General features: G+C 37.6%; 1 protein-coding gene across 1 annotated transcript in view; it reads left to right on the top strand.

Annotated features, from left to right (window-relative positions):
* Positions 1–9,193, top strand: part of GFRAL (GDNF family receptor alpha like) — a 73,980-nt gene extending 64,787 nt beyond the window's left edge. Inside the window, exons 7-9 of the mRNA XM_069564316.1 lie at positions 7,703–7,798; positions 7,929–8,001; positions 8,977–9,193. Of these exons, the coding sequence (XP_069420417.1) occupies positions 7,703–7,798; positions 7,929–8,001; positions 8,977–9,193 (386 nt within the window). The remainder of the gene's footprint in view (positions 1–7,702; positions 7,799–7,928; positions 8,002–8,976) is intronic.
* Positions 9,194–14,232: the final 5,039 nt, after the last annotated feature.

The raw sequence follows: 14,232 nt of genomic DNA, 5'->3' as shown, positions 1-14,232 counted from the left end.
CTTACCTTGCTGGCCCATTGTTTTTCCCATTTTTCTTTAATTTAAGCTTGAATTTTGCTACGAGAAGCTGATGCTCTGAGCCACTGTCACTTCTAGCTTTTGTTTTTGCTGACTGTATACAGCTTCTCCATCTTTGCCTACAAAGAATGTGATCAATTTGATTTTGGTATTGACCATTTGGTGATGTCTGTATATAAAGTCTCTTGTGTTATTGAAAAGGGGTATTTTCTATGACTAGTGCATTGTATTGGCAGAATTCAGTTAAACTTTGCCCCACTGGATTTTGTTCTCCAAGGCCAAACTTGCCTGTTGTTCCAGATATATCTTGACTTCCTACTTTTGCATTCCAATCTCCGATGATGAATAGGACATCTTTTGTTAGGCGTTAGTTTTGGGAGGTCTTCTAGGTCTTCATAGAACTGATCAACTTCAGTTTCTTTGGCGTCCATGGGAGGGGCATGACTTGGATTTCTGTGATGTTGAATGGCTTGCCTTGGAAACAAACTGAGATCATTCTGTCATTTTTGAGGTTGCACCCAAGTACTGTATTTAGGACTCTTTTGTTGATTATGGGGGCTACTCATTTTCTTCTATGGGATTCTTGCCCACAGTAGTAGATATAATGGTCATCTGAATTAAATTCACCCATTCCCATCCATCTTAGTTCACTGATTCCTAGGATGGCGATGTTTATTCTTATCATCTCCTGTTTGACCACATCCAATTTTCCTTGATTCGTGGACCTAACATTTCAGTTTCCTATGCAATACTGTTCTTTGCCGGATTGGATTTTACCTTCATCACCAGACATGTCCACAACTGAGCGTCATATCCACTTTGACTAAGCCACTTCATTCATTCTGGGACTATTGCTAATTCTCCTCCACTCTTCCCCAGTAGCATGTTGGACACCTTCAGACCTGGGGGACTCATCTTTTGGTGTCATATCTTTTTGATCTTTTATCCAGTTCATGAGGTTCTCACGGCAAGTATACTGGGGTGGATTTTTCCCTCTTCCAGTGGATCACCTTTTGTCAGAACACTCTATGACCAATCTGTTTTGGGTGGCTCTGCACGGCATGACTCATAGCTTCATTGAGTTACACAAGTCCTTTTGTGATCTAAGAAGGGGACTGATCAGCAATGGGTAACTAAGATCTACTCTTTCAGGAACACTGTAAGCATTGTTAACAATAGGCCCTATGGTATACAATAGATTCCTGGACTCATTCACTTTGCATAACTGAAATCTTACATCCATTGACTAATAACAAGTTTCCATGTCACTCCAGCCCCTGGCAACTACGCAGAGTTTAGCCACAGTGGGAGAAGATAAACCTGACATACTTTTCTTTGAAGTTTATGAATTAAACAAAAGAATATGCCTTGCTGATTCCTGTTACAACCACTTCAGTTCAGTTCAGTTCAGTTGCTCAGTCGTGTCCGACTGTCTGCAACCCCCTGAATTGCAGCACGCCAGGCCTCCCTGTCCATCACCAACTTCCGGAGTTCAATCAGACTCATGTCCATCGAGTCAGTGATGCCATCCAGCCATCTCATCCTCTGTCGTCCCCTTCTCCTCCTGCCCCCAATCCCTCTCAGCATCAGAGTCTTTTCCAATGAGTCAACTCTTCGCATGAGGTGGCCAAAGTACTGGAGTTTCAGCATCATTCCCTCCAAAGAAATCCCAGGACAGATCTCCTTCAGAATGGACTGGTTGGATATCTTTGCAGTCCAAGGGACTCTCAAGAGTCTTTTCCAACACCACAGTTCAAAAGCATCAATTCTTCAGCGCTCAGCCTTCTTCACAGTCCAACTCTCACATCCATACATGACCACTGGAAAAACCATAGCCTTGACTAGATGGACCTTAGTCGGTAAAGTAATGTCTCTGCTTTTTAATATGCTATCTAGGTTGGTCATATCTTTTCTTCCAAGGAGTAAGCGTCTTTTAATTTCATGGCTGGAGTCACCATCTGCAGTGATTTTGGAGCCCCCCAAAATAAAGTCTGACACTGTTTCTACTGTTTCCCCATCTATTTCCCATGAACTGATGGGAAACTGGATGTCATGATCTTCGTTTTCTGAATGTTGAGCTTTAAGCCAACTTTTTCACTCTCCTCTTTCACTTTCATCAAGAGGCTTTTTAGTTCCTCTTCACTTTCTGCCATAAGGGTGGTGTCATCTGCATATCTGAGGTTATTGATATTTCTCCTGGCAATCTTGATTTCAGCTTGTGCTTCTTCCAGCCCAGCGTTTCTCATGATGTACTCTGCATAGAAGTTAAATAAGCAGGGTGACAATATACAGCCTTGACATACTCCTTTTCCTATTTGCAACCAGTCTATTGTTCCATGCCCAGTTCTAACTGTTGCTTCCTGCTTAAGGAAAGCATATTACTTCGTTGATTTAGTTTAGACGCATACATTTTAGTAGCAATAGTGTTATATCCATGTTAGGTGTTTAAATCTTGATTTAGCCTATTAATAATGCATAGGCTTTTCAGATTTGTAGCTGCTGATATATTTTCCCTTCTCCCAGCAGCAATGCCCCTTTGATCCACTTTAGAAGGAGGTTTTCATACACTGATAATTGAAAGAGTCCATGATGTATGGAACCTCAATTCTGATCATTAGGTGAAGCAATTAAAAACTCATTTCTAAGTTGGGAATTAATATACCTTCAGGTGAGACAATATTGACCAAATTAGAACTAACACCAGGCCTAGGATACACAAGAAGGGTATCCTTTAATTTTCCTCTCAACAAGCTGTTGTCATGGTATTGGTGGTATTTATTTAAACTTAGAAAAAAGACAATAGAATTTTAACTGTGCCATGGGATTCATTAATAGGAATGAATCCAGAGTTTGGGATTAACATGTATATACTACTATATATAAAATAGATAACTAACAAGGACCTACTGTATAGCACAGGGAACTATATTCAATATCTTGTAATAACCTACAATGGAAAAGAATCTAAAAATAATGTAGATAGTGCTAAGTCGTGTCCTACTCTTGTGATCCCACGAACTGTAGCCTTTGTCAATGGGATTCTCCAGGCAAGAGTACTGGAGTGGGTTGCCATTTCCTTCTCCAAAAAATAATGTATATATACATATGTATGCATATATATATATAAATATTTATTAACTTTTAATTAAGATAAATACAATACTGTTAGCTTCTGTCATACATTAACATGAAATATATAAATATACATATAAAACTGAATCACATTTCAGTACCCCTGAAACCATCACAACATTGTAAATCAACTGTGCTTCCATTTCAAAAAGACAGATACATTAATATATTTTAAAAATTATTCTATGAAAATGTTCCTTTCATCAGATTTTTCTCCCAATCAGAGTCTTCTGGGTTATGCTTTAATTAAAGGTTGACAAATCTGTAGTTTGTACTCAAGTTAATTTGTCTCAAGAACTCTGACATTTGTTTTTAAATCATGACTTTGTGTCTGATCCGCTACATTTTTTACAATGCATTTACTACTTCATATAAATTATACAAAGTAGAGGTTTGGTCTGCGTCAGCTCTCAGCCACTGCTGTGCAAGATTTTTGGGAAAAAAAAAATAGAGAAATGAGCCCATCTCTGTAGCTCATTTGGGGAGAATATTATTTAAATTTGTTCTTACTGTAAGGCTGAAATTAATCTTGATTTCCCATCAAATGTACAGGGATTTTACAATATAGTTCATAATAGTATCTAATTCCTCTAGGGTAGGAGTTAAGATAAACAAGTCACAGACAATGTTTATCTATAAATATAGCAGATGGTGTGGGACTGAGGTTGGTTATTAACGCTGCCGACTTTAATTTCATGGTTATAAAACACAGTAAGCCTCACTGTTTATAAAAGGTGGGGGACAATCTCCAAAGGGCTTCAGTAGCCAAGAAACCCTCTGTAACATTAATCTCTTCTAACTGATATTTGGTATTCTCCTAGGGTACAATATTTAAGATTGTGGAGTGACTGCTAGTCACATTAAAATTTTCACTGGGATCATTAGCTAGCATTTCTGTCATTGATCTATTATAACTTTGTTAATGAGTTCCATGTGAGAGAAATTTAGTGAATGAGACAATTCTTTCTAAGCCTTACTAGGTAAGGCTTAGGCTGTTTAACAATTACCTTAGGCTGTTATATATCTAAAAGATGGCCTGATTAATCAAAATCCTACCTTTTTTTCTAATATAAAGATGAATTGTAATACCTAACTAGGCAACATGTACTGAGGGGTAGAATTTCATAAAGGAAAACCATAGCATCATTTGAATAATCAGCCAATGTACATTACATACATTTACATTTAATTAATGAATCACCTAAAATGTCACAAAACACCATAGAATTTAAAAGAGAAGCAAAATAATATTCCAGTTTACTTAAATATAAAATTTAATTATGATCATTTATCTTCCTTGGTGGCTCAGACAGTAAAGCGTCTGCCTATAAGGCAGACGGAAGACCCAGGTTCAATCCCTGGGTCGGGAAGATCTCCTGAAGAAGGAAATGGCAACCCACTCCAGTATTCTTGCCTGGAAAATCACAAAACACCATAGAATTTAAAAGAGAAGCAAAATAATGTATGCTTAACATTCCAATTTACTTAAATATAAAATTTAATTATGATCACTTAGTTCACTAAACATCTGTATGTTTAACTTGATTGAAATTATTTCTTCCCCCAAAAACACCACTGTTATTTTAAAAAAAATCAAAATAGCTCAATTTTTCCATTCTGAGTTCCTAGTGAATAACAGAATTATTTTATAACCACAAAAGTGAAAAAAAATCAAAAGCTCTACTTCTATTGCTTTTACATTCAGAAGAGGTTGATTTTTCACTTCCTAAGAAGGTCAGACTTCCATAAATATGTGATAATCTGATGGGTGAGTTGGGGATTAAAACTATCTTGAGCTAAAAATGTCTTAACGGTTAATGTCTGAACTATGTGCTAATGTCTTAACTCCTTGAGAATGAGTTTTCAGTGACAAAATTCTCAGGTACCCTTCTAGCTCTTATATGAGGCTGCTTCTCCTGCACCCACCCTGATCATTTTATTACTGATCTCAAACAGTCTGGTTCCTGTGATTTCTACCAAGTATTCAGGGTGGACCTCACACCTTGGCTTCAAGGAGCTGGCTCCTGACAGCATCAGTCCTGGTCAGAGTGAGGACTAAATGGGACTTTTGGTTAGCATGCCTTCTCTCCTTTCCCACTCAGAGTCTGTTGTCATTGGAAGCAATACCCTGTTTATTCGATGCACTCACTTCTGCAAAAAAATCTATCCACTCAGACTTCCATGTCTCAAAATGTGAAACATCTGTACCGGAAGATAGCAAACTCTCTCTCAAGTGGAGGCTCTACCTCAGTTTCCTTTGTTTTTCTTTTCTTCCTTTCTTTTTTTAAGCCTTAAAACCCACCCTAACCATTATCTTTAAATAAATTAGATATTGGTATGTTTGACATATATGTTTGTGTCAACTTGAATCAAAACTAGGGGTGATTTCACTTCAAAGTTATCAATAAAATCACCTAAACCAGAGCTCAGTTAAGTCCAAAGGTCCAAAGCTTGCACCTTTTCATCTTATGAGTTATGAAGTGAGGGTGGAATACGTTTAGGACACAATGGACAAGAAGAAGAGAGCTACAGACTGGCCAAGAGGACCCCTGACTCTTTGTGACCCCATGGACTGTAGCCCACCAGGTTCCTCTGCCCATGGGATTCTCCAGCCAAGAACATTGGAGTGGGTTGCTATGCCCTTCTCCAAAGTGTCGGGAGCCAGTGTAAGGAACCCACCTGTGGCAAAGGTCATGAGGAAGGAGGCTCGGCATACACAAAGGTGGGATCGAGCCTCAGGGGTCCCCCTGGAAATTCTCGAGCATCTACCCCCCAAAACCAGAGTCTGCCTGCTTTACTGTGTTATGCTTTCCACCTACTCTTCTGACATTAACAGGGGGCTGTCCCCCCACCACCTTTTTCTGGAAAAAGTTAATTTAGAGCTTTTAGATAATAAATCTCCTGGGCATAATAAGAGAACCCTCCGATGGCTTTCTAGCCTGCCTGCCAGACTCTTACAGCTGTGCATGTGATTGTTTGCAGCCTCCCGATCACGAGAGGCACAGGAAGCTTAAAACATCCTAGGAATGTAGGGGCTTCTGAGGAGTCAAAATCATTAGAATAGGACTGATTAAGGGTTTCATTTGTTGAGCCAATACTTGCTGCCAAATTTTCATATCTTTTATTTGTAGGTATAGTTGGCATGTAGAAAAAACAGGTAGTAGACCTGGTATTAGCAACATTAGATCTTTGAGTTAAGTACTTTCTTTGTTATAACCCACTGTACCTTTGTTCTACAAGAATGTAACTTTATTTAGTACTTTGAGATGATGCAGATTAAAGAAAAAAACACTTCAAGGGAAAAAGAGTTTTCTGGTTGATAGACATTTATCTAGGAAAAGAGCCATAAAAATGTTAACAGGCCCCCTGGCCAGAAGATGATGTAAAACCACCTGAGACCTTTTGTATACGGGAAGGTATGCAAAAGGAAAGCCTGGTCTCAATAAGGGTCAGGACTGCTGCCCCTGCATAACTCTGCATATTCCATTATTTCTTTATGTACAACTTGGGGTATATAAGCTACTTTTGAAAATAAAGTTGTGGGTCTGGCACCGATGCTTGGCTCCCCCATGTCGTTCTTTTCTCCCTTTTCTGGCTGAATTCCCATCTGGAGCATGGAGGCTCACTGTGTCTACTATGTGCCCTGGATTCTAAGACCCATGCAAGAGGGAGCCCAAGGCGGATCACCCTCCACTATTCAAGGGGGTGCCGGTGGCCTACGTAGATGGTGCAAGTTCCTTGTCTTGGAACTTTATTGGTTTTCCACGTAAACCAAGTTATTCAGCCTCTTTTCTCCACTTATTTTCCTACTACACTATTTCTTTCTAATCTCCTTCCATATCTTTAATGAAGCAATTAATTCCTCAGACGCCAATGCTGTCTCCACTTCGAATACCCTGGATCCACCGGGGCTGGACCCTGGCACCAAAGGATCTTCCCAACCCAGGGATCGAACCCAGGTCTCCCACATTGCAGGCAGATTCTTTACCATCTGAGCCATAGGAAAGCCCTTAAATAAGGCAAAAATATGTAAAGCCAATAAATGAAGTGGTTCAAAAAGGGAGACAGAATAGGCAAATGAGCAAAACCATATATTGAAGTGTCTAGGTAGAGAGCTGAGCAGAGTGACTGGTTTAGGGACTCTCCTGAGGGTCTAAAAATTCATAAATACAGTGGGTCTTAGGGAAATATGTACTCAATCACAATTGTAATGAAGGAATGTTTTCCAGTATCCCAATGTGCAACCTTAAATTATTGTATTTTTTTCCCTAATCTATGTATAAATTAAAATGAACTGTATTATACAATCATTACCCTAGTAATATTTTTAAAAAAGCAACTTCAATTACGTAGTTATTTGATTAAAGGTGAAAAAGGCTGTTAAAATTGAATAAAAGTGTTCCCCCATTTACCCAAATCTATCATATCAATATTATATTAAAATAACATCATAGAAATAAATTGTTGCTTATAAAGCAAATTACAACCCACGGGATAAAAATAATGCATGACTTTGATATACTTTCACCTCATTTTCATTGTTTTCTTTCAGATTATCTGACCCTGTCTAAGGTCAAAGGCATCGCGTTGCAAAAAGGAAATAATGCAAAGGAGATAACTCTCAGTGGATTTCATCCCCCCTTCAATGGTCAGTTAAAAAATCCATCCTCTGGTGCTTGCTTCAGCAGCACATATACCAAAAATCCACCCTCTAAATTATCTTTAGTGTTCATTCTCTGTAAAAATCCAGTACTTCATAAAACATCTTTTACTTCTAGGAGAAGTCATCTATGCTGTCATATGTATGACAGCCACCTGCGGGATCCTTCTCCTGGTGATGGTCAAACTGAGGTAAGTGGATGCAGCTCAGAGGGAGGGGCTGTAAGGGGACCAGCCCTGTGAGGCCACACGCCAGAACAGCAGAGCTCAGCAGGGCCGAGAAGCAGTGCTCCTTTAAGACTCGGGAATCGTGGGATGGGTCAGTGAGGACGTTACCCTGTCTTCACGTGTAAGGGAAGTGTGATCACACTGGATGATTCATGCTGCATTTTAGAAGCACATATTTATCGTTCTTCCAGTGAAATGGCTCTCACTCTTTCCCCCGGTTTTCCTACGAAATCCAAATTGAACTTTGCTGCATTCCTTATTCAGATCCCTTGCAGGATTAATCTGCTCACATAATGGACCTGTTGTGTATTTCACACACTTTATATTTACCTGAAGATATAGTCTTTAATTTCTTATAAGCTGAGTTTTATTCTTATTTTTGAATAACACAGTTATTAAGTGAGGTATGAAATGAGGCCTCATCAGGCACCTTAAAAGAACTTATTCCTGTTGCCTGACTTAATTTACTTTTTCCAAGTCTTCTCTTTCTCGGCTGTCTTCACTGTGAATGTGAGACCTTAGGTTAAAGATATTTCAGTTGTAGATGTCTAAATGTCCAGGGTTTAAAATTTTTCCACTTATTTAACATTTACAAAGAGATATAAAGTGGTGTTCAGTTGCTTATTTTTAATTAAAATAATAACAAAATAATAAATAATAAGCCATAATAAGTAAAGTATTTGGTATTTAAATATCAATGATGTTCATTTGCTTATTAATGGTACAAATGTATATGAAGTGAAAGTGAAAGTCACTCAGTTTTGTCCAACTCTTTGTGATCCTATGGACTATGCAGTCCATGGAATTCTTCATATATAAAAATGTGTATATTTTTGTATAATTTGACTATCCTAAATTTTAATGAAAAATATAAATTGTGTGTGCATGCATATATGATATATATACATGCACCTAAAATATATTTATCAGTAAAATTAGGCCTGAGGGCAGCAGAGGCAGTGGACGTTCATCTCATGATTCTCAGAGAACCAGACTCAGTAAACTTGATGATGCTGGCACACCATGGCTCCTCACACTCCAAGAACTCCACGACCAGAGAGACCAAGCACAAGACTTAACGGTGGTGGTAGCAAGGGGTCGGGCACATGATCAGAATATGCTCTATCTACAGGCACTCAAGCTTACTTATTTTTAAATATAACCCCAGCTAAACATATTCCCCTGTTGGATCCAACTCCTCTAACCATTTCATTTGATGCTGACCAATATCAATACCAAACTGTTTTTCTTCAAGACCTTAAAAGTTGTATTTGTATGAAAAGATATTCTTTGAGTTCCAAGATACAGTTTAAAGGCCAAAGTATTAGAGTCAATTTCAAGGGGGGGAAATAGCATTTGGAATTTATTAAACTTTCCTTTGTTTGGTTTAGAATATTTGAAAGCATGGTTCAGTTACTGGGCTTGCCTAGATATTCCATCACAGAGGACTGATGGAGAGAAGCATAAAAAACTTGCCAGTTTAGCAAAATCCTTATAGGGCCTCAATCTTTACTTTTTAGCCATGCACTTAAAGTATAAAATTCACATCTGCCACCTGGGCCCAGGGCTTTTTTACAAATTACTCTTGTGTTTCAGGTAAATAAGACCCATGACTATGCAAAATTTCCTATGTATCAGCTGTTAACTTCTCTTTTCTTATCTGCATTAGAAAGGCATGTTTCTTTACTGGATGACAATGAGGGTCATCTTGAGTTGACTGTAATATGTATTAAAAAACAAATTTCATATTATTATTACTTATATGATTAACAATATAATAATTATACTATAATATTGTTATTAATAATATAGCTAATTATGTATTATATTATAATATTATAACTATGTTATATCACTATTTTATATTATAGTTATAACTTGCTTTCTGTGCAATTTAAAATTGATCCTTACATGGATCTGAAAGATCCAGACCCAGTGTTAAAAAAAGAGAAAAGTAAAAGCCATCATGGAAAGAAGTAATAAAATGAAACAGAAGCATCAGTAACCACAATACCCGTGTCAACTCACATTGGAGATCAATAGTGCTTTCTTCATGAAAGCAGGCTGCTTGCCACTTACCTGATGGGCAAATCTAATCCATGTGGACACTTGTTTGTATGCAGTAAAGATTTAGGGTTTTTGCATTTGTTTTGTGTCATACTAAATCAAAACAGCTCTAAATCTTCAAAGAATTTTGCAATGAAGCCAATAACTAAAAATTTAAATATGTGAGAAAAAAGACTCTCTTTTTTTTTTTTGAAAATTATTACTTGGAGAACATAGTTAAATGCATGATACTTAGACCTTAGAATATTCTTTTTTTTTTTAACTTTACTTTCAAAAATTTTATTATCTTCCTCTTCAGGCACAGAAACGAACCAAAAATATAAGCACAGACACATTTGTAAAATCCTTAAAATAGCATATTGTTGACTTTTACTTTTGTTTTTGTATAGAACCTTCAGAATATTGAATCAAAACAAGAGACCCTTCTCCAACCCAAATACCTGGCAGACTCATGATTCATTAAGAGTCATGGCTCATTAACAATCACCTTTGTTAAAGCAAGTCAACAGAATATCCTTTCCATCATCAAAGAAAACGTTAGGGCAGATTTAATGATCCTGGATCATCAAATATGTTCATGTAAGGTACAGTAATTGGTATGATGTTAGATTTGTTTTTTCTCAAGAAAATATTCAAGTATAAATTTACAGTCATATCTTTTGTGATGCTAGTGTAGAATTACAGAATTATCCTTGAAGCCAAAAATTGTTATTCTAAATTACAGTCTGCATGATATGTTTAATAGTAAATTTGAGTCCATATGAGAGTATTTGGTTGTGTTTCATAATGTAACATTTTAGAGTTAACAGGTTTTTTCTGATCAATTTTATAAATGCTTAACTTGCCAAATATAAAAATGTTAACAAAAAACCCAGTATATTTCTTATTTGTATATTCATTCCCAAATCATCAACCAAATCATTAGCATTGACTTTACATTTCTAAATATGCTTGACTAGATGATTAGTTATAAAAATCATAAGTTATATTTTTGGATTTTGTAATTTAATATTGTTGAACTTTTTAACTTGATGTCTTTATGTCATGTTCAAAAAGATATAAAGCAACTACACTGGTTGAAAAAAATCAATGTGCATTTCAATGACATATTTCATTTGTAAATTTAATTTTTTCTATGCTAATTTTTACTGAGCTACTGCAATATAAAGTAACATGATAATTATTACTTTCTGTATTGTTACTATATTGCTACTTTAGACCTGACTTGACATCTGAATATAATTATGAACAGAAAATTGTGGAAAAGATATTTGTTAAGTTTTTGATACATATGTGCTGTTCAACTGTCTACAATCACACTGTTACCCATTGCTAAGAAAACACATGAGCTTGTTTTATTTGTAGTGACACAGAGGTTCAAATGTTCAAGAACAAGAACATATATTTAGTGATATGTTTACAATTAAAAGTCAAACATTTTCTACCTGCTTGGTAGCATATCTATTCTGTTCACTATACTTCAGGTCATATTGTCTGCTGCTGCTAAGTCGCTTCAGTCGTGTCTGACTCTGTGCGACCCCATAGATGGCAACCCACCAGGCTCCCCAGTCCCTGGGATTCTCCAGGCAAGAACACTGGAGTGGGTTGCCATTTCCTTTTCCAAAGCACAAAAGTGAAAAGTGAATGTGAAGTTGCTCAGTTGTGCCTGGCTCTTAGCAACCCCATGGACTAGAGCCCACCAGGCTCCTCCGTCCATAGGATTTTCCAGGCAAGAGTACTGGAGTGGGTTCCCAATGCCTTCTCCATCAAATTGTCTACATTCAATTAAACCTGAAATTAACATTTGGCAGTGTTTAGCTGGAGTAACGGAAAAACCAGCCTTTACCGTTTCAAACAGTGAAGAATAATATTCAGTGAGTCACAAAACTCCTTCAAAGAGCTCTCCATATTCCAGAGGCTGTTCACTCTCTTAGTTACATTAGTTCAGTTCAGTTGCTCAGCGCTGTCTGACTCTTTGCGACCCCATGAACCGCAGCACGCCAGGCCTCCCTGTCCATCACCAACTCCCAGAGTCCACCCAAACCCATGTCCATTGAGTTGATGATGCATTCCAACCATCTCATCCTCTGTCATCCCCTTCTCCTCCTGCCCTTAGTTACATAAGAGAAGATAAATAGTACTTTCCATCTCCCAGTTACTGCCATATAAAGCAGGCTTGCTAAAGCCTGAGAACAGACTGTTCTCCAGAAAACAGAGGGAGGAAGTCAAGTTGTTTTTAGAAATATGTTTGTGTTAAATATAGAAGAGTGGGGGATAGAGTGTGAAATAATAACTGATGGTTAAAAAGATTAAGCAATTTCTTGTAGTCTCACAGTGGTCAACAAAAAATTTAGTAATTGAACACCAATAGAGCAGATTTCAGAATCTTTCATCTTAAATCCTAAACTCTACTGCCAGTTTCTCATTCCAGCTGTAATTATGCCATTTTTGCACATAAACAACCAGGAAATAGTTGCTTCAAATAATCTTCTCTGAAGTACTGCATTTATTAATTTACATTACTTGTCTAGTAATTAGATGCTTTTACCGGTAATAAATCCCATGGACAGAAGAGCCTGGCAGGCTGTGGTCCATATGGTCACAAAGAGTCTGACATGATTGGAGTGACTTAGCACACACACACCCCTCTAATACAATGCCTTAAGCAATAAGGAATACATAACCGTTCCTATATCAAGAGTTCCAAAATAGAACATCTCAAGGATCAGTTGATTTCACCATTTAGTGACAAATTCTAGGATTCAAATGTTTCTTTTCCACTATTTTCATAGTCACTGAATGACTGGCACATGTCAAGCTTCATAAGAAGATATGGACATCAGTGCAGTTCAGTTGCTCAGTTGTGTCCGACTCTTTGTCGGACTGCAACACACCAGGCCTTCCTGTCCATCACCAACTCCTGGAGTTTACTCAAACTCATGTCCATCAAGTCAGTGATGCCATCCAACCATCTCATTCTCTGTCATCCCCTTCTCATTCTACCTTCAATCTTTCCCAACATCAGGGTCTTTTCAAATGAGTCAGTTCTTCCCATTCTGTGACCAAAGTATTGGAGTTTCAGCTTCAGGATCAGTCCTTCCAATGAATATTAAGGACAGATTTCCTTTAAGATTAACTTGTTTGATCTCCTTTCAGTCCAAGGGACTCTCAAGAGTCTCCTCCAACACCACAGTTCAAAAGCCTCAGTTCTTTGGAGCTCAACTTTCTTTATAGTCCAACTCTCACATCCATACATGACTAGTGGAAAAAATCATAGCTTTGACTAAATGGACCTTTGTTGGCAAAGAAATGTCTCTGCTTTTTAATATGCTGTCTATGTTGATCATAGCTTTTCTTCCAAGGAGCGAGCGTCTTTTAATTTCATAGCTGCAGTCACCATATGCAATGATTTGGGAGCCCCAAAAATAAAATCTCTCAATGTTTCCATTGTTTCCCCATCTATTTGCCATGTAGTGATGGGACTGGATGCCATGATCTTAGTTTTCTGATGGTTGAGTTTTAAGCCAACTTTTTCACTCTCCTCTTTCACTTTCATCACGAGGCTCTTTAGTTCTTCTTCGTTTTTTGCCAAGGGTGGTGTCATCGGCATATCTAATGTTAACCATATTTCTCCCAGCAATCTTGATTCCAGCTTGTACTTCATCTAGCCAGGTATTTTGCATTATGCACTCTCCATATAAGTTAAATAAGGAAGGTGATGATACACAGCCTTCTCTTACTCCTTTCCCAATTTGGAACCAGTCTGTCGTTCCATGTCCAGCTGTCTAACTGTTGCTTCCTGACCTGCATACAGATTTCTCAAGAGGCAGGTCAGGTGTCTGGTATTCCCATCTCTTTAAGAATATTACACAGTTTGTAGTGATCCACATACCCAAAGTCTTTTGCATAGTCAATAAAGCAGAAATAGATGTTTTTCTGGAACTCTCTTGCTTTTTTGATGATCCCATAGATGTTGGCAAATTGATCTCTGGTTCCTCTGCCTTTTCTAAGTCCAGCTTGAACATCTGGAATTTCACCGTTCATGTACTGTTGAAACCTGGCTTGGAAAAATTTGAGCATTACTTTACTAGCGTGTGAGATGAGTGCTATTGTGGGGTAGTTTGAACA

The sequence above is a fragment of the Ovis canadensis genome, chromosome 20, assembly GCF_042477335.2.
Source record: "Ovis canadensis isolate MfBH-ARS-UI-01 breed Bighorn chromosome 20, ARS-UI_OviCan_v2, whole genome shotgun sequence".
Classification (NCBI taxonomy): Eukaryota; Metazoa; Chordata; class Mammalia; order Artiodactyla; family Bovidae; genus Ovis; species Ovis canadensis.
The sequence above is the reverse complement of the archived record's forward strand: the minus strand, read 5'-3'. Positions and strand labels throughout refer to the sequence as shown.